The sequence below is a fragment of the Panulirus ornatus genome, chromosome 55 (genome assembly GCF_036320965.1).
Source record: "Panulirus ornatus isolate Po-2019 chromosome 55, ASM3632096v1, whole genome shotgun sequence".
NCBI lineage: Eukaryota > Metazoa > Arthropoda > Malacostraca > Decapoda > Palinuridae > Panulirus > Panulirus ornatus.
This window is the reverse complement of record NC_092278.1, coordinates 26,143,130-26,169,978: the sequence shown is the minus strand read 5'-3', so window position 1 is coordinate 26,169,978 and position 26,849 is coordinate 26,143,130. Positions and strand designations below refer to the sequence as shown.

General features: G+C 42.0%; 2 protein-coding genes across 7 annotated transcripts in view; one reads left to right on the top strand and one right to left on the bottom strand.

Moving 5' to 3' along the window:
• The window catches only part of LOC139765613 (uncharacterized), a 244,706-nt gene extending 220,024 nt beyond the window's left edge, over positions 1–24,682 (bottom strand). For 4 of the 6 annotated variants that reach the window (XM_071693275.1, XM_071693271.1, XM_071693274.1 and 1 more), the window contains exons 1-4: positions 23,456–23,495; positions 12,107–12,276; positions 10,941–11,013; positions 9,851–10,440 (exon numbers count right to left, since the gene is read on the bottom strand). In XM_071693275.1, the coding sequence (XP_071549376.1) occupies positions 9,851–10,440; positions 10,941–11,013; positions 12,107–12,241 (798 nt within the window). In that variant the 5' untranslated portion in view covers positions 12,242–12,276; positions 23,456–23,495. The other 2 variants (XM_071693272.1, XM_071693273.1) reach the window with 2 other exon arrangements.
• LOC139765612 (uncharacterized) overlaps positions 23,688–26,849 on the top strand; it is a 35,218-nt gene continuing 32,056 nt past the window's right edge. The window contains exon 1 of the mRNA XM_071693270.1: positions 23,688–23,729. The gene's annotated coding sequence lies outside the window, so the exon portion shown is untranslated. The remainder of the gene's footprint in view (positions 23,730–26,849) is intronic.

Below are 26,849 nucleotides of genomic sequence, written 5' to 3'. Positions count from 1 at the left end.
TTTCTAATCAACCCACCTCCCACTCTTCTCATGCCACAAGCATCTTTTGCGCAATCCATCACTGATTCCCTAAATACATCCCATTCCTCCCCCACTCCCCTTACTTCCATTGTTCTCACCTTTTTCCATTCTGTACTCAGTCTCTCCTGGTACTTCCTCACACAGGTCTCCTTCTCAAGCTCACTTACTCTCACCACCCTCTTCACCCCAACATTCACTCTTCTTTTCTGAAAACCTCTACAAATCTTCACCTTAGCCTCCACAAGATAATGATCAGACATCCCTCCAGTTGCACCTCTCAGCACATTAACATCCAAAAGTCTCTCTTTCGCACGCCTGTCAATTAACACGTAATCCAATAACGCTCTCTGGCCATCTCTCCTACTTACATAAGTATACTTATGAATATCTCGCTTTTTAAACCAGGTATTCCCAATCATCAGTCCTTTTTCAGCACATAAATCTACAAGCTCTTCACCATTTCCATTTACAACACTGAACACCCCATGTATACCAATCATTCCCTCAACTGCCACATTACTCACCTTTGCATTCAAATCACCCATCACTATGACCCGGTCTCGTGCATCAAAACCACTAACACACTCATTCAGCTGCTCCCAAAACACTTGCCTCTCTTGATCTTTCTTCTCATGCCCAGGTGCATATGCACCAATAATCACCCACCTCTCTCCATCAACTTTCAGTTTTACCCATATTAATCGAGAATTTACTTTCTTACACTCTATCACATACTCCCACAACTCCTGTTTCAGGAGTATTGCTACTCCTTCCCTTGCTCTTGTCCTTTCACTAACCCCTGACTTTACTCCCCAGACATTCCCAAACCACTCTTCCCCTTTACCCTTGAGCTTCGTTTCACTCAGAGCCAAAACATCCAGGTTCCTTTCCTCAAACATACTACCTATCTCTCCTTTTTTCACATCTTGGTTACATCCACACACATTTAGGCACTCCACTCTGAGCCTTCGAAGAGGATGAGCACTCCCCGCGTGACTCCTTCTTCTGTTTCCCATTTTAGAAAGTTAATACAAGGAGGGGAGGATTTCTGGCCCCCCGCTCCCGTCCCCTCTAGTCGCTTTCTACGACACGCGAGGAATACGTGGGAAGTATTCTTTCACCCCTATCCCCAAGGATAATATACATACATATATACATATACACATACACACACATACACATACATACGCACATATACACACACACACACATACATATATATACATATGAGAAATGTAAGAAACAATTTAGAAAACTGAAACTTCTAGCTTGAAATGAATGAAAAAAAAGAATGTCACATAATGGTCTAACCTCTGGCTATGGAAAAAAGGAAATGTATAATTTATTTACACAAACATATATATATATATATATATATATATATATATATATATATATATATATATATATATATATATATATATATATATAATACTTAGAAATACTTAGAAAAGCAAATGGATTTGTATGTAGCATTTATGGATCTGGAGAAGGCATATGATAGAGTTGATAGAGATGCTCTGTGGAAGGTATTAAGAATATATGGTGTGGGAGGCAAGTTGTTAGAAGCAGTGCAAAGTTTTTATCGAGGATGTAAGGCATGTGTACGTGTAGGAAGAGAGGAAAGTGATTGGTTCTCAGTGAATGTAGGTTTGTGGCAGGGGTGTGTGATGTCTCCATGGTTGTTTAATTTGTTTATGGATGGGGTTGTTAGGGAGGTAAATGCAAGAGTTTTGGAAAGAGGGGCAAGTATGAAGTCTGTTGGGGATGAGAGAGCTTGGGAAGTGAGTCAGTTGTTGTTCGCTGATGATACAGCGTTGGTGGCTGATTCATGTGAGAAACTGCAGAAGCTGGTGACTGAGTTTGGTAAAGTGTGTGGAAGAAGAAAGTTGAGAGTAAATGTGAATAAGAGCAAGGTTATTAAGTACAGTGGGGTTGAGGGTCAAGTCAATTGGGAGGTGAGTTTGAATGGAGAAAAACTGGAGGAAGTGAAGTGCTTTAGATATCTGGGAGTGGATCTGGCAGCGGATGGAACCATGGAAGCGGAAGTGGATCATAGGGTGGGGGAGGGGGCGAAAATTCTGGGGGCCTTGAAGAATGTGTGGAAGTCGAGAACATTATCTCGGAAAGCAAAAATGGGTATGTTTGAAGGAATAATGGTTCCAACAATGTTGTATGGTTGTGAGGCGTGGGCTATGGATAGAGTTGTGCGCAGGAGGATGGATGTGCTGGAAATGAGATGTTTGAGGACAATGTGTGGTGTGAGGTGGTTTGATCGAGTGAGTAACGTAAGGGTAAGAGAGATGTGTGGAAATAAAAAGAGCGTGGTTGAGAGAGCAGAAGAGGGTGTTTTGAAGTGGTTTGGGCACATGGAGAGAATGAGTGAGGAAAGATTGACCAAGAGGATATATGTGTCGGAGGTGGAGGGAAGGAGGAGAAGAGGGAGACCAAATTGGAGGTGGAAAGATGGAGTGAAAAAGATTTTGTGTGATCGGGGCCTGAACATGCACGAGGGTGAAAGGAGGGCAAGGAATAGAGTGAATTGGAGCGATGTGGTATACCGGGGTTGACGTGCTGTCAGTGGATTGAATCAAGGCATGTGAAGCGTCTGGGGTAAACCATGGAAAGCTGTGTAGGTATGTATATTTGCGTGTGTGGACGTATGTATATACATGTGTATGGGGGTGGGTTGGGCCATTTCTTTCGTCTGTTTCCTTGCGCTACCTCGCAAACGCGGGAGACAGCGACAAAGCAAAAAAAAAAAAATATATATATATATATATATATATATATATATATATATTATCCCTGGGGATAGGGGAGAAAGAATACTTCCCACGTATTCCCTGCGTGTCGTAGAAGGCGACTAAAAGGGAAGGGAGCGGGGGGCTGGAAATCCTCCCCTCTCTTGTTTTTTAATTTTCCAAAAGAAGGAACAGAGAAGGGGGCCAGGTGAGGATATTCCCTCAAAGGCCCAGTCCTCTGTTCTTAACGCTACCTCGCTAATGCCGGAAATGGCGAATAGTTTGAAAAAAAAAAAAAAAATATTCATTATACTTTGTCTCCCACATTAGCAAGGTAGCACAAGGAAACAGATGAAAGAATGGCCTAACCCACCCACAAACACATGTACATACATACACATCCACACACGCACATATACATACCTATACATTTCAATGTATACATATATATACATATACAGACATACATACTTACACATGTACACAATTCATACTTGCTGCCTTCACTCATTCACGTCGCTGCCCTGCCACGCATGAAATGACAACCCCCTCTCTCCACATGTGCACGAGGTAAGGTAGTGCCAGAAAAAGATAACAAAGGCCACATTTGTTCACACTCAAGTCTCTAGCTGTCATGTATAATGCACCGAAACCACAGCTCCCTTTCCACATCCAGGCCCCACAAAACTTTCCATGGTTTACCCCAGACGCTTCACATACCCTGGTTCAATCCATTGACAGCACGTGTATATATTTGTCTTTTTATGTGCATGTATATGTATGTATACGTGTATAAGTGCATATGTGTATATGTTGATATGTATATGTATGTAATATGTGTATGGGCATTTATGTATATTTCTATTTTTTTTTTTTTTTTTATACTTTGTCGCTGTCTCCCGCGTTTGCGAGGTAGCGCAAGGAAACAGACAAAAGAAATGGCCCAACCCCCCCCCGCATACACATGTACATACACACGTCCACACACGCAAATATACATACCTACACAGCTTTCCATGGTTTACCCCAGACGCTTCACATGCCTTGATTCAATCCACTGACAGCACATCAACCCCTGTATACCACATCGCTCCAATTCACTCTATTCCTTGCCCTCCTTTCACCCTCCTGCATGTTCAGGCCCCGATCACTCAAAATCTTTTTCACTCCATCTTTCCACCTCCAATTTGGTCTCCCTCTTCTCCTCGTTCCCTCCACCTCCGACACATATATCCTCTTGGTCAATCTTTCCTCACTCATTCTCTCCATGTGCCCAAACCACTTCAAAACACCCTCTTCTGCTCTCTCAACCACGCTCTTTTTATTTCCATACATCTCTCTTACCCTTACGTTACTTACTCGATCAAACCACCTCACACCACACATTTTCCTCAAACATCTCATTTCCAGCACATCCATCCTCCTGCGCACATCTCTATCCATAGCCCACGCCTCGCAACCATACAACATTGTTGGAACCACTATTCCTTCAAACATACCCATTTTTGCTTTCCGAGATAATGTTCTCGACTTCCACACATTTTTCAAGGCTCCCAAAATTTTCGCCCCCTCCCCCACCCTATGATCCACTTCCGCTTCCATGGTTCCATCCGCTGACAGATCCACTCCCAGATATCTAAAACACTTCACTTCCTCCAGTTTTTCTCCATTCAAACTCACCTCCCAATTGACTTGACCCTCAACCCTACTGTACCTAATAACCTTGCTCTTATTCACATTTACTCTTAACTTTCTTCTTCCACACACTTTACCAAACTCAGTCACCAGCTTCTGCAGTTTCTCACATGAATCAGCCACCAGCGCTGTATCATCAGCGAACAACAACTGACTCACTTCCCAAGCTCTCTCATCCCCAACAGACTTCATACTTGCCCCTCTTTCCAGGACTCTTGCATTTACCTCCCTAACAACCCCATCCATAAACAAATTAAACAACCATGGAGACATCACACACCCCTGCCGCAAACCTACATTCACTGAGAACCAATCACTTTCCTCTCTTCCTACACGTACACATGCCTTACATCCTCGATAAAAACTTTTCACTGCTTCTAACAACTTGCCTCCCACACCATATATTCTTAATACCTTCCACAGAGCATCTCTATCAACTCTATCATATGCCTTCTCCAGATCCATAAATGCTACATACAAATCCATTTGCTTTTCTAAGTATTTCTCACATATATTCTTCAAAGCAAACACCTGATCCACACATCCTCTACCACTTCTGAAACCACACTGCTCTTCCCCAATCTGATGCTCTGTACATGCCTTCACCCTCTCAATCAATACCCTCCCATATAATTTACCAGGAATACTCAACAAACTTATACCTCTGTAATTTGAGCACTCACTCTTATCCCCTTTGCCTTTGTACAATGGCACTATGCACGCATTCCGCCAATCCTCAGGCACCTCACCATGAGTCATACATACATTAAATAACCTTACCAACCAGTCAACAATACAGTCACCCCCTTTTTTAATAAATTCCACTGCAATACCATCCAAACCTGCTGCCTTGCCGGCTTTCATCTTCCGCAAAGCTTTTACTACCTCTTCTCTGTTTACCAAATCATTTTCCCTAACCCTCTCACTTTGCACACCACCTCGACCAAAACACCCTATATCTGCCACTCTGTCATCAGACACATTCAACAAACCTTCAAAATACTCATTCCATCTCCTTCTCACATCACCGCTACTTGTTATCACCTCCCCATTTACGCCCTTCACTGAAGTTCCCATTTGCTCCCTTGTCTTACGCACCCTATTTACCTCCTTCCAGAACATCTTTTTATTCTCCCTAAAATTTACTGATAGTCTCTCACCCCAACTCTCATTTGCCCTTTTTTTCACCTCTTGCACCTTTCTCTTGACCTCCTGTCTCTTTCTTTTATACTTCTCCCACTCAATTGCATTTTTTCCCTGCAAAAATCGTCCAAATGCCTCTCTCTTCTCTTTCACTAATACTCTTACTTCTTCATCCCACCACTCACTACCCTTTCTAAACAGCCCACCTCCCACTCTTCTCATGCCACAAGCATCTTTTGCGCAATCCATCACTGATTCCCTAAATACATCCCATTCCTCCCCCACTCCCCTTACTTCCATTGTTCTCACCTTTTTCCATTCTGTACACAGTCTCTCCTGGTACTTCCCCACACAGGTCTCCTTCCCAAGCTCACTTACTCTCACCACCTTCTTCACCCCAACATTCACTCCTCTTTTCTGAAAACCCATACTAATCTTCACCTTAGCCTCCACAAGATAATGATCAGACATCCCTCCAGTTGCACCTCTCAGCACATTAACATCCAAAAGTCTCTCTTTCGCACGCCTGTCAATTAACACGTTATCCAATAACGCTCTCTGGCCATCTCTCCTACTTACATAAGTATACTTATGTATATCTCGCTTTTTAAACCAGGTATTCCCAATCATCAGTCCTTTTTCAGCACATAAATCTACAAGCTCTTCACCATTTCCATTTACAACACTGAACACCCCATGCATACCAATTATTCCCTCAACTGCCACATTACTCACCTTTGCATTCAAATCACCCATCACTATAACCCGGTCTCGTGCATCAAAACCGCTAACACACTCATTCAGCTGCTCCCAAAACACTTGCCTCTCATGATCTTTCTTCTCATGCCCAGGTGCATATGCACCAATAATCACCCACCTCTCTCCATCAACTTTCAATTTTACTCATATTAATCGAGAATTTACTTTCTTACATTCTATCACATACTCCCACAACTCCTGTTTCAGGAGTATTGCTACTCCTTCCCTTGCTCTTGTCCTCTCACTAACCCCTGACTTCACTCCCCAGACATTTCCAAACCACTCTTCCCCTTTACCCTTGAGCTTCGTTTCACTCAGAGCCAAAACATCCAGGTTCCTTTCCTCAAACATACTACCTATCTCTCCTTTTTTCACATCTTGGTTACATCCACACACATTTAGGCACCCCACTCTGAGCCTTCGAGGAGGATGATCACTCCCCGCGTGACTCCTTCTTCTGTTTCCCATTTTAGAAAGTTAATACAAGGAGGGGAGGATTTCCGGCCCCCCGCTCCCGTCCCCTCTAGTCGCTTTCTACGACACGCGAGGAATACGTGGGAAGTATTCTTTCACCCCTATCCCCAGGGATATTATTATCATTATACTTAATCACTGTTTCCCACATCAGCAAAGCAGCGCAAGGAAACAGACAAAGAATAGCCTAACCGCTCATACACACATATATATAAATGCCCATACAAGCACATATGCATACACATACATTTCAATGTATATATATATACATATACATAAACAGACATATACAAATATACCCATGTACATATTCATACTTGCAGCCTTCATCCATTCCTCTCACCACCGCACCACACAGGAAACGGCATCCCCCTTCCAGCGTGGTAGCGCCAGGAAAGGACAAAAAGGCCACATTCGTTCACACTCAGTCTCTAGCTGTCATGTGTAATGCACTGAAACCATAGCTCCCTTTCCACATCCAGGCCCCACAGACCTTTCCATGGTGTACCCCAGACGTTTCACATGCCCTGGTTCAATCCACCGACAGCACGTCAATCACAGCATACCACATCAATCTAATTCACTCAATTCCTTGCACGCCTCTCACACTCTTGTATGTTCAGGCCCCAATCGTTGAAAATCTTTATCAATCAATCCTTCCAACTCCAATTTGGTCTCCCACTTCTCCTTGTTCCCTCCACCTCTGACACATAAATCCTCTTTGTCAATCATTCCTCACTCATTCTCTCCACATGTCCAAATCATTTTAACACACCCTCTTCTGCTCTCTCAACTGCACTCTTTCTATTTCCACACATCTCACACTTTTTCATTACTTAATCAAACCATCTCACACCACATATTGTCCTCAAACATTTCATTTCCAACACATCAACCCTCCTCTGTACAACCCTATCTATAGCCCATGCCTCACAACCACATAACATTGTTGGAACTACTATTCCTTCAAATATAACCATTTTTGCTCTCCAAGATAATGTTCTCTCCTTCCACACATTCTTCTTCACTCCAAGAACCTTCGCCCCTCCCCTACCCTGTGACTCACTTCCACTTCCATGGTTCCATCCATGGTGAAGAGAGTAAGTGGGGAAGTGATAAAAGATAGTGACGGAGTGAGAAAGAGATGAAGTGAGTATCTCAAAGGTTTGTTGAATGTGTTTGATGATAAAAATGGGAGATATAGGGTGTTTCAGTCAGGGTGGTGTGCGAAGTGAGAGGGTCTGGGAGAATGGTTTGGTGAACAGAGAAGAAGTAGTGAAAGCTTTTCGGAAGGTGAAAGCCAGTAAGGCAGCAGGTTTGGATGGTATTGCAGTGGAATTTATAAAAAAAAGGGGGTGATTGCGTTGCTGATTGGTTGGTAAGGCTATTCAATGAATGTATGGATCATGGTGAAGTGCCTGAGGATTGGTGGAATGCATGCATAGTGCCACTGTACAAGGGCAAAGGGGATAAAGGTGAGTGTTCAAACTACAGGGGCATAAGTTTGTTGAGTATTCCTGGGAAATTATATAGAAGGGTACTGATTGATAGGGTGAAGGCATGCACACATTACTTACCTTCGCATCTAAATCACCCATCACTAATACCCAGTCTCTTACATTAAAACAGCTGACACATTCATTCATGTGCTCCCAAAACACTTGCCTCTCAGGATATTTATTCTCATGGCCAAGTACATAAACACAATCACCCATCTCTTGTCATCCACTTTCAATCTTACTTAAATCAATTTAGAATTTACTTCCACAACTGCTTCAGGAGTAGTGTTACTCCTTGCCTCTCTACTATCCTCTTACCAATGTGTGACTTTACTCCTAAGACATATCTAAACCATTCTTCCCCTTTACCCTTGAGCCTTGTTTCATTCAGAGCCAGAATATCCACGTTTCTTTCCTCAAAAATACTACCTATCTCCTCATCTTAGTTACATCCACATACATTTAGACATCCAAGCCTGAACTTTCAGGAAGGATGAGCACTCCCTGCCTGGTTCCTCCTGTTAGTCTTTTAGAAAATGAAATACATGAGGGAGGATTCTAGTCCTCCACTCTCACCCCTTTAATCATCTTCCATGACACACAATGAATATGGAGGTAGAATTCTATCTCCCCTACCTTAGGGGTAGGGGATAAAACAATAAATGGAAATGATTTATTTGAGAGGAGCATGTTGTATGAATAAATGTAATGAAGAAAATAATGAGGGGGTATACATGACATCTGGTATGGCAGGCAATGCAAGGAGAAGGGATTGTTGAGAGGGGGAGTGGGTGAAACAGAAACTTTGAGGTGGTTTGGGCATGCGGGAAGAATGAAAGATGGGAAGTTTAAAAGGAGAGTATAATGGTAAAATCAAAGGGTTTGGTGTGAAAGGATAACCCCTTTCGACATAAGGAAATAGAGTGGAAGAGTACTGGGGGAAGAATGCGTGTAATGGTGAATGCATGGGAGGCATGTAAGGACAGGGATAAATGGTGACGTTTCTTGTGACCACTCTCTTGATGGAAGTTGCTACAGGGAATGGGCATCAGAGATACTGACAGACAGATAGCTGGAAAGCAATAAATTGGTTGACTTTTGCATGCTTTGGAATGTAACTCATTCCTCATCTGTTTCAGCAAACAGTTTTGTAAAATAATGGTCCTCACATAGTAGCTGGGACCATAACCTTACAGAACTACCCAAACTTTACAGTTCAACCATCTTCAACTGTAATGCTTCATTTGCCAACCTGCATCAAACTAATCACTAAACCTGGTGATGATGCTTCAATGAGAAAGTGGTGTCAGAAAACACTCTACACTTCTCATGGCAAGAATTCAGTGAACATTTTAAAATCCAAGAAAACATATCAAAGTAAAGATAAATCAGCAAGCACCACCAATAAATCTACTCTCTTCTACTGAAGCAACAGTAAAGAATCATCATACTGTGCTGTCTAGACTTACATACGTAAAAAGAATTTGTTTAAATCTGATACAGCTACATACATACCGTCATTTCTCTCAAGAGAAGTATGTCACCTCTCTCAACACCACCAGGAAGATGTGGCTTGGCAGTATCATTCAAAAATATGTGCAACAGAAGGTCTTCACGTTGTGCTCCTGGTACAAGGCACGAGGGATCTACAAGTGCCAAGAGCATGTGATGAGTTCCTTTGTGAGTAACTTGAGGAGACTTTACAATTTGATTAACTACTGCATACACATTAGCCTTCTTGGATGGAATACATTCATTGATGGTTTTATTCTGCTTTCTAGCCACTGCAACTATTTCAGATGAACTGACTGGTTCACTAAGTTCATTTAACCGTACTTTACTCAATGAAGCTACAGGAAGTGCTATTGGACGAGCCTGAGTCACAAGCCACATTTGAGCTTCACAAGGTTTCTGTCCAACCCGCAAACTAAATGAACACCAACCATCTTGCTCATAACCCTGATATGTAATCAATCTTACACTGCTGAACACAACCCAAAGATTTTGGTCATTTTGGGGAATCTTGAGGAAATCATCAATGGCATTAGCATAGTCACTGTATGTAAATACATCTAGCTGCTTTCCTTCCTTGCTGTCAACTAACACTGAAATAAAAGAAAAAATCAAAATGACAGCAAAAAATTTCATGGGAGGCATATATCTTCCATAAAATTATAAACATAAGGAAATCAAAATTACTAGAGTACCTGTTATCTTTGGTTTCTGAGTTTGGGAGCCACGCAAAAGGAGAAAGCTGAGAGAAAATGAGAGTAAAAGCAAGACTATCAGGTTTTACAGTGGAGAGACAGGATAACTGAACAGTGAATTTAAATGAATAGAACCTGGAGGAAGAGGAATGTTTCAAATACCTTGGGGTGGACATGGCAGCCAATGGAACCATAAGGTGGGTGAAATTACTTCAGTGTGTGGCAAAGGTAACCTTTCTATCAAAACTTGAGGGATGGGGGTTAGTTATCAAGTGGTTTTGGTGGAAGGGGACTAGTGCTTCTCCCACTTCAAAGAAACAGAATTGAAAGCAAATACACAACTGCCTAATTTCTTTCATGTAACTCTGAGTCTTGTGCCCAGTAATGTACATCCTTACCTTCTCGTAAGGTTAGCCGCTTTTTTGGAGCAGAGCCACTTACTATCTTTTGATATGCAGCTTGTAATTTACCCTGTAAAAGTAAAATTAATATTAAAAACTCCTGTAAAAATAGAATCTAAATATAAAAAATCCCTGTAAAAATTAATCTCTTGCATAAGTTTTGCAGCAAAACTGTATATTTCATTTTCATAAAGTAACTATGCTTGTAGAGAAGGATTAACTCATCTTCTGTTTTGAGTCATTCAAACCATTTCCAATTTCAGGTAGTACTCAGAGGGATTTTCCGATTAGAAAGGGTAGTGAGTGGAGGGATGAAGAAGGAAGATTATTAGTGAAAGAGAAGAGAGAGGCATTTGGACGATTTTTCCAGGGAAATAATGCAAATGAGTGGGAGATGTATAAAAGAAAGAGGCAGGAGGTCAAGAGAAAGGTGCAAGAGGTAAAAAAGAGGGCAAATGAGAGTTGGGGTGAGAGAGTATCATTAAATTTTAGGGAGAATAAAAAGATGTTTTGGAAGGAGGTAAATGAAGTGCGTAAGACAAGGGAACAAATGGGAACTTCAGTGAAGGGGGCTAATGGGGAGGTGATAACAAGTAGTGGTGATGTGAGGAGATGGAGTGAGTATTTTGAAGGTTTGTTGAATGCTTTTTTTTTTTTTCTCCCACGTTTGCGAGGTAGCGCAAGGAAACAGACAAAAGAAATGGCCCAACCCACCCCCATACACATGTATAATACATACACGTCCACACACGCAAATATACATACCTATACATCTCAATGTTACACACACAGACACATACATATATACCCATACACACAATTCACACTGTCTGCCTTTATTCATTCCCATCGCCACCTCGCCACACATGGAATGTGTTTGATCTTATTCAAACGAACTAAAAAATGAAGACTCAATATGGTTTTATACCTAAAAGAAGCACGTGTACACAATTACTAGGTCACTACATTCACATATATGAAACTCTTAATGAGAGATAAAAGAATGACACTGATCTTCTATCTCTGTCAAAAGTATTTGACAAGGTAATCTAAGGAGTACTTCTAAGCAAAGAAGGAAATCAAATATTAAAAGAAAAATGGGAAAACAGATCAAAGAATTTCTACCCAACAGGAATTTCTAAGTACTGTACAATAATACATACCACAATGAATGTTTTTGGATGCTGCAAGCCTGCCTCTGCATTATTAACACAGAGATGTTGGTAATCCGAAGGAAGGATTTTCCTGAGTTCCCCTAAGCTCAACTGAGAAACTACAACTTTATAAACTTTATCCATACTGATGATTTCATATTATTCTTCTGTATCTGAAACTGAAAGATATAACAAATCAAGAGAAGTGCTATAATCTGAATTTAATACCATCCTCCTCCTTCAGGTTTGTGATTTTTTTGTCAAATTTTCAATGCATAGAGAAGAAATACCATGCAACATTGTGCCTCTACATCCTCAAATGGTGCCTGTAAAAATAACTGCAAGACAGATGTACTTAAAAGTCATTTCACTGGCTGGAGGTCCATGAAGTGAAGACCTCTAGCTAGGTGTGTGTCAAGGAAGTGAAACCTACTAGTTAGGTAGGAATGGGGTTTCAGGAAGTGAAGCCCCCTAATTAGTTGGAAGGTCCAAAAAGTGGTAAAAGTCCAGTTCAGATCTGGATGTGGTTACTTATGTTTGAGATGGTTTCTATTCTTTATATTAGGAATACCTAAGGAGGGATATCTATCTTAAAATCTTGATGTCTTCTTTTTTTACCCACTACAGAAGAGGATTCTGAAGGACAAGGACACAGAGACAATAAATAACGGTTACAATCTAAAAAAAATAAATGCATACTAAAGAATATTTCATATGAATCTACTCTCCTGTATAAGTCTATTGGTCTGAATGTTCGTAGCATAATTCATCAATGATATCGAGATTTTCTGCCTCAAGGATATGTACCTCAAGAACTTACAGAATTAACAGTATTAATTTTTTCCATACTTGATCACCGCTTCCCATGCTAGCAAGGTATCACCAGGAAACAGGAAGAGAGGCCACATCCGATCACATACACATATACGCACATATACGTACATATACATTTTTTTATACATATTCGCCATTTCTCGCATCAGTGAGGTAGCATTAAGAACAAAGGACTGAACCTTAGAGGGCAGATCCTCACCTGACCCCCTTCTCTGTTCCTTCTTTTGGAAAATTACAAATGGGAGGAGAGGATTTCCAAACCCTGCTCCCTCCCCTTCTAGTTGCCTTTATGACATGCAGAGAATACGTGAGAAGTTTTCTTTCTCTCCTATCCCCAGGGAGGTTCAGAGTTAATGTGGAAGACCAACCCACAGGAAACAGTATTGCTGCCCCCAACTTCAGCAGGGTAGCACCAAGAAAACCAACAAAAAAAGGCCACATTCATTTACACTCACTCTCTAGCTATCGTGTGTTATGCACTGAAACCATAGCTCCCTATCCACATCCAACCCCCAAAGATCTTTCCATAGTTTACCCCAAACGCCTCACATGCCCTGGTTCAGTCCACTGACAGCATGATAATCCTGGTATGCCACATCGTTCCAATTCACTCTTAATCTTTGTACACCTCTCATCCTCCTGTATGTCCAGGCCCCAATCACTCAAAATCTTTTTTACTCCATCATTCCACGTGCAATTTGGTCTCCTGCTTCTCCTTCCCTCCACCTGACACATACATCCTCTTTGTCAACCTTTCCTCACTCATTTTCTCCATATGTCCAAACCATTTCAACACACCCTCCTCTACTCTCTCAACCACACTCATTTTATCACCACACATCCCTCTTACCCTTTCATTACTTACTCGATCAAACACCTCACACCACTTATTGTCCTCAAACACATCCACCATCCTCTGTACAGGGGTGGCGATGCTGTTTCCAGTGGGGCGAGATGATGCCGGGAATGGATGAAAGCATGTATGAATATGTACATGTGTATATATGTATATGTATGTGTATGTATTTGTTTGTATATGTATATGTATGTGTAGATATAGGGTGTTCTGGTTGAGGTGGTGTGCAAAGTGAGAGGGTCAGGGAGAATGGTTTGTTAAACAGAGAAGAGGTAGTGAAAGCTTGGTGGAAGATGAAAGCCGACAAGGCAGTGGGTTTGACTGGTACTGCAGTGGAATTTATTAAAAAAGGAGGTGACTCTGTTGTTGACTGGTTCATGAGAATATTCAGTGTATGTATGGTTCATGGTGAAGTGCCTGAGGATTGGCAGAATGCTTGCATAGTGCCACTGTACAAAGGCAAAGGGGATAAAGGTGAATGTTCAAATTACAGAAGTATAAGTCTGTTGAGTATTCCTGGGAAATTATATGGGAGGGTACTGATTGAGAGGGGTGAAGGCATGTACAGAGCATCAGATTGGGGAAGAGCAGTGTGGTTTCAGAAGAGGTAGAGGATGTGTGGATCAAGTGTTTGCTTTGAAGAATGTATGAGAAATACTTAGAAAAACAAATTAATTTGTATGTAGCACTTATGGATCTGGAGAAGAAATATGACTGAGTTGATAGAGATGCTCTATAGAAGGTATTAAGGGTATGTGGTGTGGGAGTTAAGTTGCTATAAGCAGTGAAAAGTTTTTATCGAGGATGTAAGGCATGTGTACGAGTAGGAAGAGAGGAAAGTGATTGGTTCCCAGTGAATATCAGCTTGCAGCAGGGGTGCATGATGTCTCCATGGTTGTTCAATTTGTTTATGGATGGGGTAGTTAGTGCAAGTCTGTTGTGGATGAGAGGGCTTGGGAAGTGAGTCAGTTGCTGTTCGCTGATGATACAGCGCTTATGGCTGATTCAGGTGAGAAACTGCAGAAGCTGGTGACTGAGTTTAGTAAAGTATTTGAAAGAAGAAAGCTGAGAGTAAGTGTGAATAAGAGCAAGGTTATTAGGTTCAGTAGGGTTGAGGGCCAAGTTAACTGGGAGGTAAGTTGGAATGGAGAAAAACTGGTGGAAGTGAAGTGTCTTGGATATCTGGGAGTGGATTTAGCAGCAGATGGAACCATGGAAGCGGAAGTGAGTCACAGGGTGGAGGAGGGGGGCAAAGGAAGCATTGAAAAATAAGTGAAGGTGAGAACGTTATCTCGGAGAGCAAAAATTGGTTTGTTTGAAGGAATAGTGGTTCCAACAATGTTATATGGTTGTGAGGCATGGGCTATAGATAGGGTTGTGCGGAGGAGGGTGGATGTGTTGAAAATGAGATGTTTGAGGACAATATGTGGTGTGAGGTGGTTTGATCGAGTAAGTAATGAAAGGGTAAGAGAGATGTGTGGTAATAAAAAGAATGTGGTTTGAGAAAGCAGAAGAGGGTTATTGAAAAGGTTTGGTCATATGGAGGGAATGAGAGAGAAAAGATTGACTAAGAGGATATATGTGTCAGAGGTGGAGGGAACGAGGAGAAGTGGGAGACCAAACTGGAGGTGAAAGGAATGGAGTGAAAAAGATTTTTAGTGATCGGGGCCTTAACATACAGGAGGGTGAAAGGCGTGCAAGGAATAGAGCAAAATTGAACGATGTGGTATACCAGGGTCAACGTGCTGTCAATGGATTAAACCAGGGCATGTGAAGTGTCTGGGGTAAACCATGGAAAGTTTTATGGGCCTAGATGGGGAAAGGGAGCAGTGGTTTTGGTGCACTGCACATGACATCTAGAGACTGGGTGTGAACCAATGTGGCCTCTGTTGTCTTTTCCTAGCACTACCTCGTAAGCATGCAGGGGAAAGGGGGTGCCATTTCATGTGTGGTGGGGTGGCGGCGGGAATGGATGAAGGCAGCAAGTATGAATATGTACATGTGTATATATGTATATGTCTGTGTATGTATAAGATGAAATGTATAGATATGTATATGTGCGTGTGTGGGCATATATGTATATAAATGTGTGTGTGGGTGGGTTGGGCCATTCTTTTGTCTGTTTCCTTGCGCTACCTCTAATGCTGGAGACAGCAACAAAGTATAATAATAATAATAATAATAATAATAATAATAATAATAATAATATAATAAATGTATATGTACGTATATATTCCTAACAGTCCACGGGGAAAAATGTATGTATGTATGTATGTATATGTTGATATGAATAAGTATGTGTATGTATATTATCCCTGTGGATAGGGGAGAAAGAATACTTCCCACATATTCCCTGCATGTCGTAGAAGGCGACTAAAAGGGAAGGGAGCGGGGGGCTGGAAATCCTTCCCCTCTCGTTTTTTGTTTTTTTTCCAAAAGAAGGAACAGAGAAGGGGGCCAGGTGAGGATATTCCCTCAAAGGCCCAGTCCTCTGTTCTTAACACTACCTCGCTAATGTGGGAAATGGCGAATAGAATGAAAAAAAAAATGCATGTATATATATATGTGTGTATGTATATATATGTATATGTTGATATGAATAAGTATGTGTATGTATGCATATATATGTGTGTATACGAGTGGATGGATCTTTCTTCATCTGTATCCTGGGGCTAACTTGCTAATGTGAAAAATGATGATCAAGAAAAAAGTATGAATATGTACAAGTGTACATATGTCTGTGTATATGTATGCATATATATATATATGAATATGTTGATATGTATATGTATGTACATGTGCGTGTATGGGCATATATATATATATATATATATATATATATATATATATATATATATATATATATATATATATATATATATATTTTTTTATACCTCGTCGCTGTCTCCCGCGTTTGCGAGGTAGCGCAAGGAAACAGACGAAAGAAATGGCCCAACCCCCCCCATACACATGTACATACATACGTCCACACACGCAAATATACATACCTACACAGCTTTCCATGGTTTACCCCGGACGCTTCACATGCCTTGATTCAATCCACTGACAGCACGTCAACCCCGGTATACCACATCGCTCCAATTCACTCTATTCCTTGCCCTCCTTTCACCCTCCTGCATGTTCAGGCCCCGATCACACAAAATCCTTTTCACTCCATCTTTCCACCTCCAATTTGGTCTCCCTCTTCTCCTCGTTCCCTCCACCTCCGACACATATATCCTCTTGGTCAATCTTTCCTCACTCATTCTCTCCATGTGCCCAAACCACTTCAAAACACCCTCTTCTGCTCTCTCAACCACGCTCTTTTTATTTCCACACATCTCTCTTACCCTTACGTTACTTACTCGATCAAACCACCTCACACCACACATTGTCCTCAAACATCTCATTTCCAGCACATCCATCCTCCTGCGCACAACTCTATCCATAGCCCACGCCTCGCAACCATACAACATTGTTGGAACCACTATTCCTTCAAACATACCCATTTTTGCTTTCCGGGATAATGTTCTCGACTTCCACACATTTTTCAAGGCTCCCAAAATTTTTGCCCCCTCCCCCACCCTATGATCCACTTCCGCTTCCATGGTTCCATCCGCTGACAGATCCACTCCCAGATATCTAAAACACTTCACTTCCTCCAGTTTTTCTCCATTCAAACTCACCTCCCAATTGACTTGACCCTCAACCCTACTGTACCTAATAACCTTGCTCTTATTCACATTTACTCTTAACTTTCTTCTTCCACACACTTTACCAAACTCCGTCACCAGCTTCTGCAGTTTCTCACATGAATCCGCCACCAGCGCTGTATCATCAGCGAACAACAACTGACTCACTTCCCAAGCTCTCTCATCCCCAACAGACTTCATACTTGCCCCTCTTTCCAAGACTCTTGCATTTACCTCCCTAACAACCCCATCCATAAACAAATTAAACAACCATGGAGACATCACACACCCCTGCCGCAAACCTACATTCACTGAGAACCAAACACTTTCCTCTCTTCCTACACGTACACATGCCTTACATCCTCCATAAAAACTTTTCACTGCTTCTAACAACTTGCCTCCCACACCATATATTCTTAATACCTTCCACAGAGCATCTCTATCAACTCTATCATATGCCTTCTCCAGATCCATAAATGCTACATACAAATCCATTTGCTTTTCTAAGTATTTCTCACATACATTCTTCAAAGCAAACACCTGATCCACACATCCTCTACCACTTCTGAAACCACACTGCTCTTCCCCAATCTGATGCTCTGTACATGCCTTCACCCTCTCAATCAATACCCTCCCATATAATTTACCAGGAATACTCAACAAACTTATACCTCTGTAATTTGAGCACTCACTCTTATCCCCTTTGCCTTTGTACAATGGCACTATGCACGCATTCCGCCAATCCTCAGGCACCTCACCATGAGTCATACATACATTAAATAACCTTACCAACCAGTCAACAATACAGTCACCCCCTTTTTTTATAAATTCCACTGCAATACCATCCAAACCTGCTGCCTTGCCGGCTTTCATCTTCCGCAAAGCTTTTACTACCTCTTCTCTGTTTACCAAATCATTTTCCCTAACCCTCTCACTTTGCACACCACCTCGACCCAAACACCCTATATCTGCCACTCTGTCATCAGACACATTCAACAAACCTTCAAAATACTCATTCCATCTCCTTCTCACATCACCACTACTTGTTATCACCTCCCCATTTACGCCCTTCACTGAAGTTCCCATTTGCTCCCTTGTCTTACGCACCCTATTTACCTCCTTCCAGAACATCTTTTTATTCTCCCTAAAATTTACTGATAGTCTCTCACCCCAACTCTCATTGGCCCTTTTTTTCACCTCTTGCACCTTTCTCTTGACCTCTTGTCTCTTTCTTTTATACTTCTCCCACTCAATTGCATTTTTTCCCTGCAAAAATCGTCCAAATGCCTCCCTCTTCTCTTTCACTAATACTCTTACTTCTTCATCCCACCACTCACTACCCTTTCTAAACAGCCCACCTCCCATATATGTGTGGATGGGCCATTCTTTGCCTGTTTTCTTGCACTACCTCGCTGATGCAGGAATCGGCGATCAAGTATAATCAAAAACAAATTACAGAGGCATAAGTTTGTAGAGTATTCCTGGGAAATTATATGGAAGAGTAATGAATGAGAGGGTAAAGGCATGTACAGAGCATCAGACTGGGGAGGAGCACTGTGGTTTCAGAAGTGGTAGAGGATGTGTGGATCAGGTGCTTGCTTTGAAGAATGCATGAAAGAAATACTCAGAAACACACACGGATTTGTATGAAACATTTATGAATATGGAGAAGACATATGATAGAGTTGATAGAGATGCTTTGTGGAAGGTTTTAAGAGAATATGGTGTGGGAGGAAAGTTGCTAGAAGCAGTGAAAAGTTTTCACCAAGAATGTAAGGTATGTGTACGAGTAGGAAGAAAGGAAAGTGATTGGTTACCAGTGAATGTCAGTTTGCGGCAGGGGTGCATGATGTCTCAATGGTTATTTAATTTGTTTATGAATGGGGTGGGTGGGGAAGTGAATGAAAGAGTTTTGGAGAGAGGGGCAAGTATGCAGTCTGTTCTGGATGAGAGGGCTTAGGAAGTGAGTCAGTTGTAGTTCGTTGATGATACAGCGTTGGTGGCTGATTTGGGTGAGAAACTGCAGAGGTTGGTGACTGAACTTGATTAAGTGTGTGATAAGAGAAAGTTGAGAGTACATATGAATAAGAGCAAGGTTATTTGGTAGGGTTGAGGGGCAAGTTATCTGGGGGGTAAGTTTGAATGGAGAATAACTGGAGGCAGTGAAGTGTTTTACATATCTGGGAGTGGACTTAGCAGCGGATGGAACCATGAAAACGGAAATGAGTCACAGAGTGGGGGAGGGGTCAAAGTTCCTGGGAGCATTGAAGAATGTGTGGAAGTTGAGAATGTAATCTTGGAGAGCAAAAATGGGTATGTTTGAAGGCAAGGCTATAGTATAGATAGGGTTGTGCAGAGGAGGGTGGATGTGTTGGAAACAAAATGTTTGAGGACAAAATGTGGTGTGAGGTGGTTTGATCGAGTAAGTAATGAAAGGGTAAGAGAGATGTGTGGTAATAAAACAGTGTCGTCGAGAGAACAGAGGAGGGCGTATTGAAATGGTTTGGACACATGGATAGAATGAGAGGAAAGACTGGCAAAGAGAATATATGTGTCAGAGGTGGAGGGAACGAGGAGAAGTGGGAGACCCAATTGGAGGTGGAAGGATGGAGTGACAAAGATTCTGAGCAATCGGGGCCTGAACATACAGGATGGTGAGAGGCGTGCAAGGAACAGAGCAAAATGAAACGATAAGGTATACAAGGGTCGAAGTGCTGTCAATGGAGTGAACCAGGGCATGCGAAGCATCTGGGGTAAGCCATGGGAAGGTCTGTGGTGCCTGGAAGTGGAAAGGGAGCTGTGTTTTCAGTGAGTTATATATGACAGCTAGAGACTGAGTGTGAACGAGTGGCCGTTTTGTCTTTTCCTGGCACTACCTCACGGGGGGGGGGGGGGGGGGGGGGGGGGTGGTGTGTGCCATAAGTTCCATAGGTTGTAAGGGATATAGTAGTCCCAACATCATTATATGGATGTAAAACATAGGCTATGGATAAGACTGAGTGGATGAGGGTGGTTGCATTGGAATTGAAATATCTGGGGATAATATGTTGTGTGGGAAGGTCTGACAGACGATATATATGTCAGAAGTCAACAGAACAGGGAGATCAAATTGGAGACGGAAGGATGGAGTGAAAAAGAATCTGAGAGGATCGTGGTCTCAACATGTAGGAGGGTGAAAGGTACACGTGCACAGGATAGAGTGAATTGAAACAGTGTGGTATACAAGGACCAATATGTTGTCAGTGGACTGAACCAGGGCATGTGAAGCATCTGAGGTTAACCATAAAAATGTCTGTGGGGCCTGGCTGTGGATGGGGAGTTTGGTTTTGGTGCATTACTCATGACAGGTACAGAATGGAGATTAACAGATGTATCCTAGCTTCAACTGTTCCTGGCACTACCGTGCTAAAATTGGAAATGTAGATCAAGTATGAAAGGAAAGAGAAAGAAAAACTATGTCAATAAAGAAAATGTTTGAGCCAATGGTGCCAAGTAAATGGCAGATGAAATTGTAAACATTACAAAGCAGCTATCATGTCAACTCATCATGATTTAAACTCTTTTTTGTCTACTAGTCAGCACCAGTTTGTTAAACACTGTTCTTCTGACACGCATAACCTAATACTTTCTGTCATCACCCTTAAATAAGCTGAACTGGATAATATATGAATTGCTGTAGAGATGGTGGCATCTGTTCAGAGTAATGGCATTCAATTCCTTCATGAAAAGTTTAGTTATCCACCATATTGTCATACTTTAAGCTAAGTTTGGTTAGATGGTTTAGATTCAATCACGATTATTTAGATTAAATTACTTACCTTAGCTAATGCAACTTATTCTTTGTAACTCTAAATTTTCCCTCAGTGAGTGCTATGAACTATCCCCGCCTTTGAGGGTCAAGTCAATTGGGAGGTAAGTTTGAATGGAGAAAAGCTGGAGGAAGTGAAGTGTTTTAGATATCTGGGAATGGATCTGGCAGAGGATGGAACCATGGAAGCGGAAGTGAATCATAGGGTGGGGGAGGGGGCGAAAATTCTGGGAGCCTTGAAGAATGTTTGGAAGTCGAGAACATTATCTCGGAAAGCAAAAATGGATATGTTTGAAGGAATAGTGGCTCCAACAATGTTGTATGGTTGCGAGGCGTGGGCTATGGATAGAGTTGTGCGCAGGAGGATGGATGTGCTGGAAATGAGATGTTTGAGGACAATATGTGGTGTGAGGTGGTTTGATCGAGTAAGTAATGTAAGGGTGAGAGAGATGTGTGGAAATAAAAAGAGCGTGGTTGAGAGAGCAGAAGAGGGTGTTTTGAAATGGTTTGGTCACATGGAGAGAATGAGTGGGGAAAGATTGACCAAGAGGATATATGTGTCAGAGGTGGAGGGAACAAGGAAAAGTGGGAGACCAAATTGGAGGTGGAAAGATGGAGTGAAAAAGATTTTGAGTGATCGGGGCCTGAACATGCAGGAGGATGAAAGGTGTGCAAGAAATTGAGTGAATTGGAACAATGTGGTATACCAGGGTCGACGTGCTGTCAATGGATTGAACCAGGGCATGTGAAGCGTCTGGGGTAAACCATGCAAAGTGTGTGGGGCCTGGATGTGGAAAGGGAGTTGTGGTTTCAGTGCATTATTACATGACAGCTAGAGACTGAGTGTGAACGAATGGGGCCTTTGGTGTTTTTCCTAGCACTACCTCGCACACATGAGGGGGGAGGGGGTTGTTATTCCATGAGTGGCGAGGTGGCGATGGGAACAAATAAAGGCAGACAGTATGAATTATGTACATGTGTATATATGTATATGTCTGTGTGTGTATATATATGTGTACATTGAGATGTATAGGTATGTATATTGTGCATGGGTGGACATGTATGTATATACATGTGTATGTGGGCAGGTTGGGCCATTCTTTCGTCTGTTTCCTTGCGCTACCTCGCTAACGCGGGAGACAGCGACAAAGCAAAATAAATAAAATGAATATAGTATGTAGTATCTTCAGACAGGAACATTAGGTAGTAGCAGTAGGTAGAAACATTAACATTAACTAAGCATTAGGTAGGAATAGCAGGTTGGAACATTTGGCAGTAGTCAGTAGGACCTTTAGGTAGGAGCCTCTGAAAACACTGCATTAGAGTTGCCCTATGCCAATGACCTGTTCAGGGTGAGACACTAAAGCCTAAGAAGTTGCACTAGAGTTCATGTTATGGAGACTCTCAGCCGTTGCACCCTACCCTACCCCCCCTCCCCCCCCCCCCACACACACACACACACACGAGTTGCCTAAAAGAACGGGCATAAGAGATACAGGCAGACAGAAATAAATTACAGTAAGAATAGCTAGATCAAAATTGGTGTGGGAGGCTGGGTTAAGCTAGTATGATTACTTGTTCAAAGTACATTTAGTTTGGAAGGTAAGGTGAGCTTTACTTAAATTAGATAAGGTTCGATTACATTTGGTTGATTTGGATAGATTGATTAGGTTATGGTGAACTGCATTTTTGTTGTTAGGTTAGAGTAGACCAAATAAGGTTAAGGCATTACAGACAACTTGATGGTGCACTAGAAAAAGCAGTCAATACTCTTGACGAATTCAGTTGATAAAAGAGTTCATCCACTTATACAGACTTGTCAAAGACGCTATTTTGCCGACTAGACATATTAGCTTCTGCCTTAACTTTACGCTGGTTTATTGAACTTACGCTTCATAACAGCTTCACTTAACCAGACAAAGAAACGCCGAAATTATGTCTATATTAACTTCCTGTATCTTCAAAACGAATCTTTCTTATAAAATGACAATATAGAATGAAAAATCTGGACACATGCTTATATATATGTTTTCGGAATATACTTAATGAACGAGGTAGGTCTTGATTATCACTACGAAAACATATTCTAATCTGCCATTTGTAAGTGTACAATTTGAATAAATATATTTGAGTAATAAACAATATGTTAACAAGAGTATTTAACTTACTGTAAGTTTAAACCACCGTCGTTCCCCTGCACTCTGACCCATGTAAATAATCAAACTAAAATCTAAACTGAGTAGTAAACTTTTTTGTCATCAAAATTTCTTTAGAGTCTCAGTAATAGTCAATCAGTAAATTAAGATGATCTAGATGAAAAAAAAATAGGGGGAAGTAAAGAAATAACTATTACTAATGTTTTCCTTTTTAATTTAGTTGCTCATTTGATTGGTGTTCTGCTCTGCTTGTATCGCCATTACTAAATTCACATATTGTGGACAGGTTAGTTGTGTACACCTTTTACCATTTTATATTCGTCTTAGACTAACGTAGTATGGTAACATGTCAAATAGTGTATTACTCAGTAGTAGATATCACCTCAAACTGACCGGGTTGGGTTAGCGTGTGTGTGTTGTTGTTGTTGTTGTGAGGTAGATAGACTCATTTTGATGTTGTAGCTTATCATGGCGTGAGGTGAGGCCTCACACACAACGAGTCTAGTGATGGCGGCTAGCTCACCTCCGCCTCATCTTCCCCCACATCCCCGGCCCGCCCACTCATCACATTACATTATTAGTATGACACAAGTTTCGGCTTGACAAGACCACATGACAATAACCTGCCATTACAACTTGACAACCTTGGCTGACATTGTATATATAAGCAGGGAAGGATTACAATATCACATCAAACTAAACGAACCAAATCTTTCTGGTAGGTTTAATGGAAATCATGACGTCATACGTCAGCCTTGTAACGGGAATCGTTAAAGACGTTTATGACGTCATGGTAACGTCATTAGTGACTCACCAAAACGCTAGTAAAGCCATTTCGTAATTGTTGAAGTTGTGAGTTGTAGGAGCGAGCACCATCCTTATATATACCTTCAGAGAATCCTTGTCCTCTTCTGTACCTCTAATGTTGGATAAGATTTATAATAAGACATAACACATCTAAATTTTAATGCATGATAAAAATATTCTTCAGAAGATAGCCAGGTTGAGCCAGAGATGCGGCTTTTATGGCATTGGAGGGTTGGGATATTATCATGATCTCTCGACCCTGACGACAACCTTCATACAAATGGCTGACTTAGGAACAAGTCATGACCTGACCGTCACTCGAACTTTGATAATCTTTTACTGGGTCATTGCATGACGACCGAACCAAACCCCATACAATGTTAAACTGCTTTACCTTTTTAACCACACACTTATATGGTGAGTCATGACACTTGTTAGTGTGGTAGTTACATTCAGTAATTAAGTTTGCCACGTCCATAGGATGTGTGTGTGGTGTGTGCGTGTGTGTGTGTACATTACGTTCTTGTGCGCCTCCACTTATACCTGCACTCCTTATTGCTTTAACTTAACCAGTAATGTGTAAGTCAGTGTACAACAGAACTGTGTTGACCACTGAAGATGATGATATAGTGAAGACAAGACTGTAGTGAAGATGATGATATAGTGAAGACAAGACTGTAGTGAAGATGATGATATAGCGAAGACAAGACTGTAGTGAAGATGATGATATAGCGAAGACAAGACTGTAGTGAAGATGATGATATAGTGAAGACAAGACTGTAGTGAAGATGATATAGCGAAGACAAGACTGTAGTGAAGATGATGATTTAGTGAAGACAAGACTGTAGTGAAGATGATGATATAGTGAAGACAAGACTGTAGTGAAGATGATGATATAGTGGAGACAAGACTGTAGTGAAGATGGCCGGCCACCTGAACCCCAGAATGATCCAGCTCGGGTCAAGGTCGACCTAAGTTACTTCAGTCAATATTCACAGGATTCAGCTTTGCTTCCATCATGTGGGTAATGTGGGCAAACCGTCAGGCTTGCTGGAGTCTGCCATGTGGAGCAGCACTACGTGACCAACTAACATAATGCTGCTCCTACTTTGCCATGTTGAGTCCTCCAATTAAGTCAGTGTGCGTTTCTTCATTTATTCAGACGAAGACTAGTGTGTACATCATGTAGCTTGTGTTCGTTTAGATCGCCATGTCTTAGTTTATAGCTGGAGTATTATCCTGTATTATGGCTTCTCTGTGAGGAACTTTGCTCGACCACAACAACCGTAAGTTGGAGCGGCAACCGTAAGTTGGAGCGGATCATCGAACCTTGTCAACTAAAGTGGTAACCTTATCCCTCATACATGATAAGTCTTCCCAAGGGTGGCCTATTACCTCATCTGAAATACAGTCGCTTGTTATGGTTACCAAGATGCAAGATATTTCAGGCTGCCCATATAGGCCAGGTCAAGGTGTGGCTACACAAGCCGGGATCTACATGATCAAACCCCACGTCACCACCAGGTGCACTCTGGCCTCACACACTGCCACCCACTCAGGCCCGAGGGAAGCCTTCTACCTCTATATCTTGATCCTGCAGTTCCCTAAGCCTAGCTTGCACCCACCCCCACTGTATCATGCTCCTACGCCTCCCTAGCCTAACCCATGCCCCACTGTATCATCCCCGTGCGTCCCATCCTTGCTTGTACACAATTGTATCATGCTCCTGGGTCCCCATCCTTGCTTGAACACAATTGTATCATGCTCCTAGGTCCCCCATCCATGCTTGAACACAGTTGTATCAATGCTCCTGGGTCCCCCATCCTTGCTTGAACACAATTGTATCACGCTCTTGGGTTTCCCATCCTTGCTTGAACACAATTGTATCATGCTCCTGGGTCCCCATCCTTGCTTGAACACAATTGTATCATGCTCCTAGGTCCCCCATCCATGCTTGAACACAGTTGTATCAATGCTCCTGGGTCCCCCATCCTTGCTTGAACACAATTGTATCACGCTCTTGGGTTTCCCATCCTTGCTTGAACACAATTGTATCATGCTCCTGGGTCCCCATCCTTGCTTGAACACAATTGTATCATGCTCCTAGGTCCCCCATCCATGCTTGAACACAGTTGTATCAATGCTCCTGGGTCCCCCATCCTTGCTTGAACACAATTGTATCACGCTCTTGGGTTTCCCATCCTTGCTTGAACACAATTGTATCATGCTCCTGGATCCCCCATCCTTGCTTGAACACAATTGTATCACGCTCTTGGGTTTCCCATCCTTGCTTGAACACAATTGTATCAATGCTCCTGGGTCCCCCATCCTTGCTTGAACACAATTGTATCACGCTCTTGGGTTTCCCATCCTTGCTTGAACACAATTGTATCATGCTCCTGGATCCCCCATCCTTTGCTTGAACACAGTTGTTATCATGCTCCCGTGTCCCTCATCCGTGCTTAAACACAATTGTATCTTGCTCCTAGGTCCCTCATCCTTGCTTGAACACCATTGTATCATGCTCCTGTGTACCCCATCCTTGCTTGAATACACTTGTATCATGCTCCTGGGTCCCCCATCCTTGCTTGAATACAAT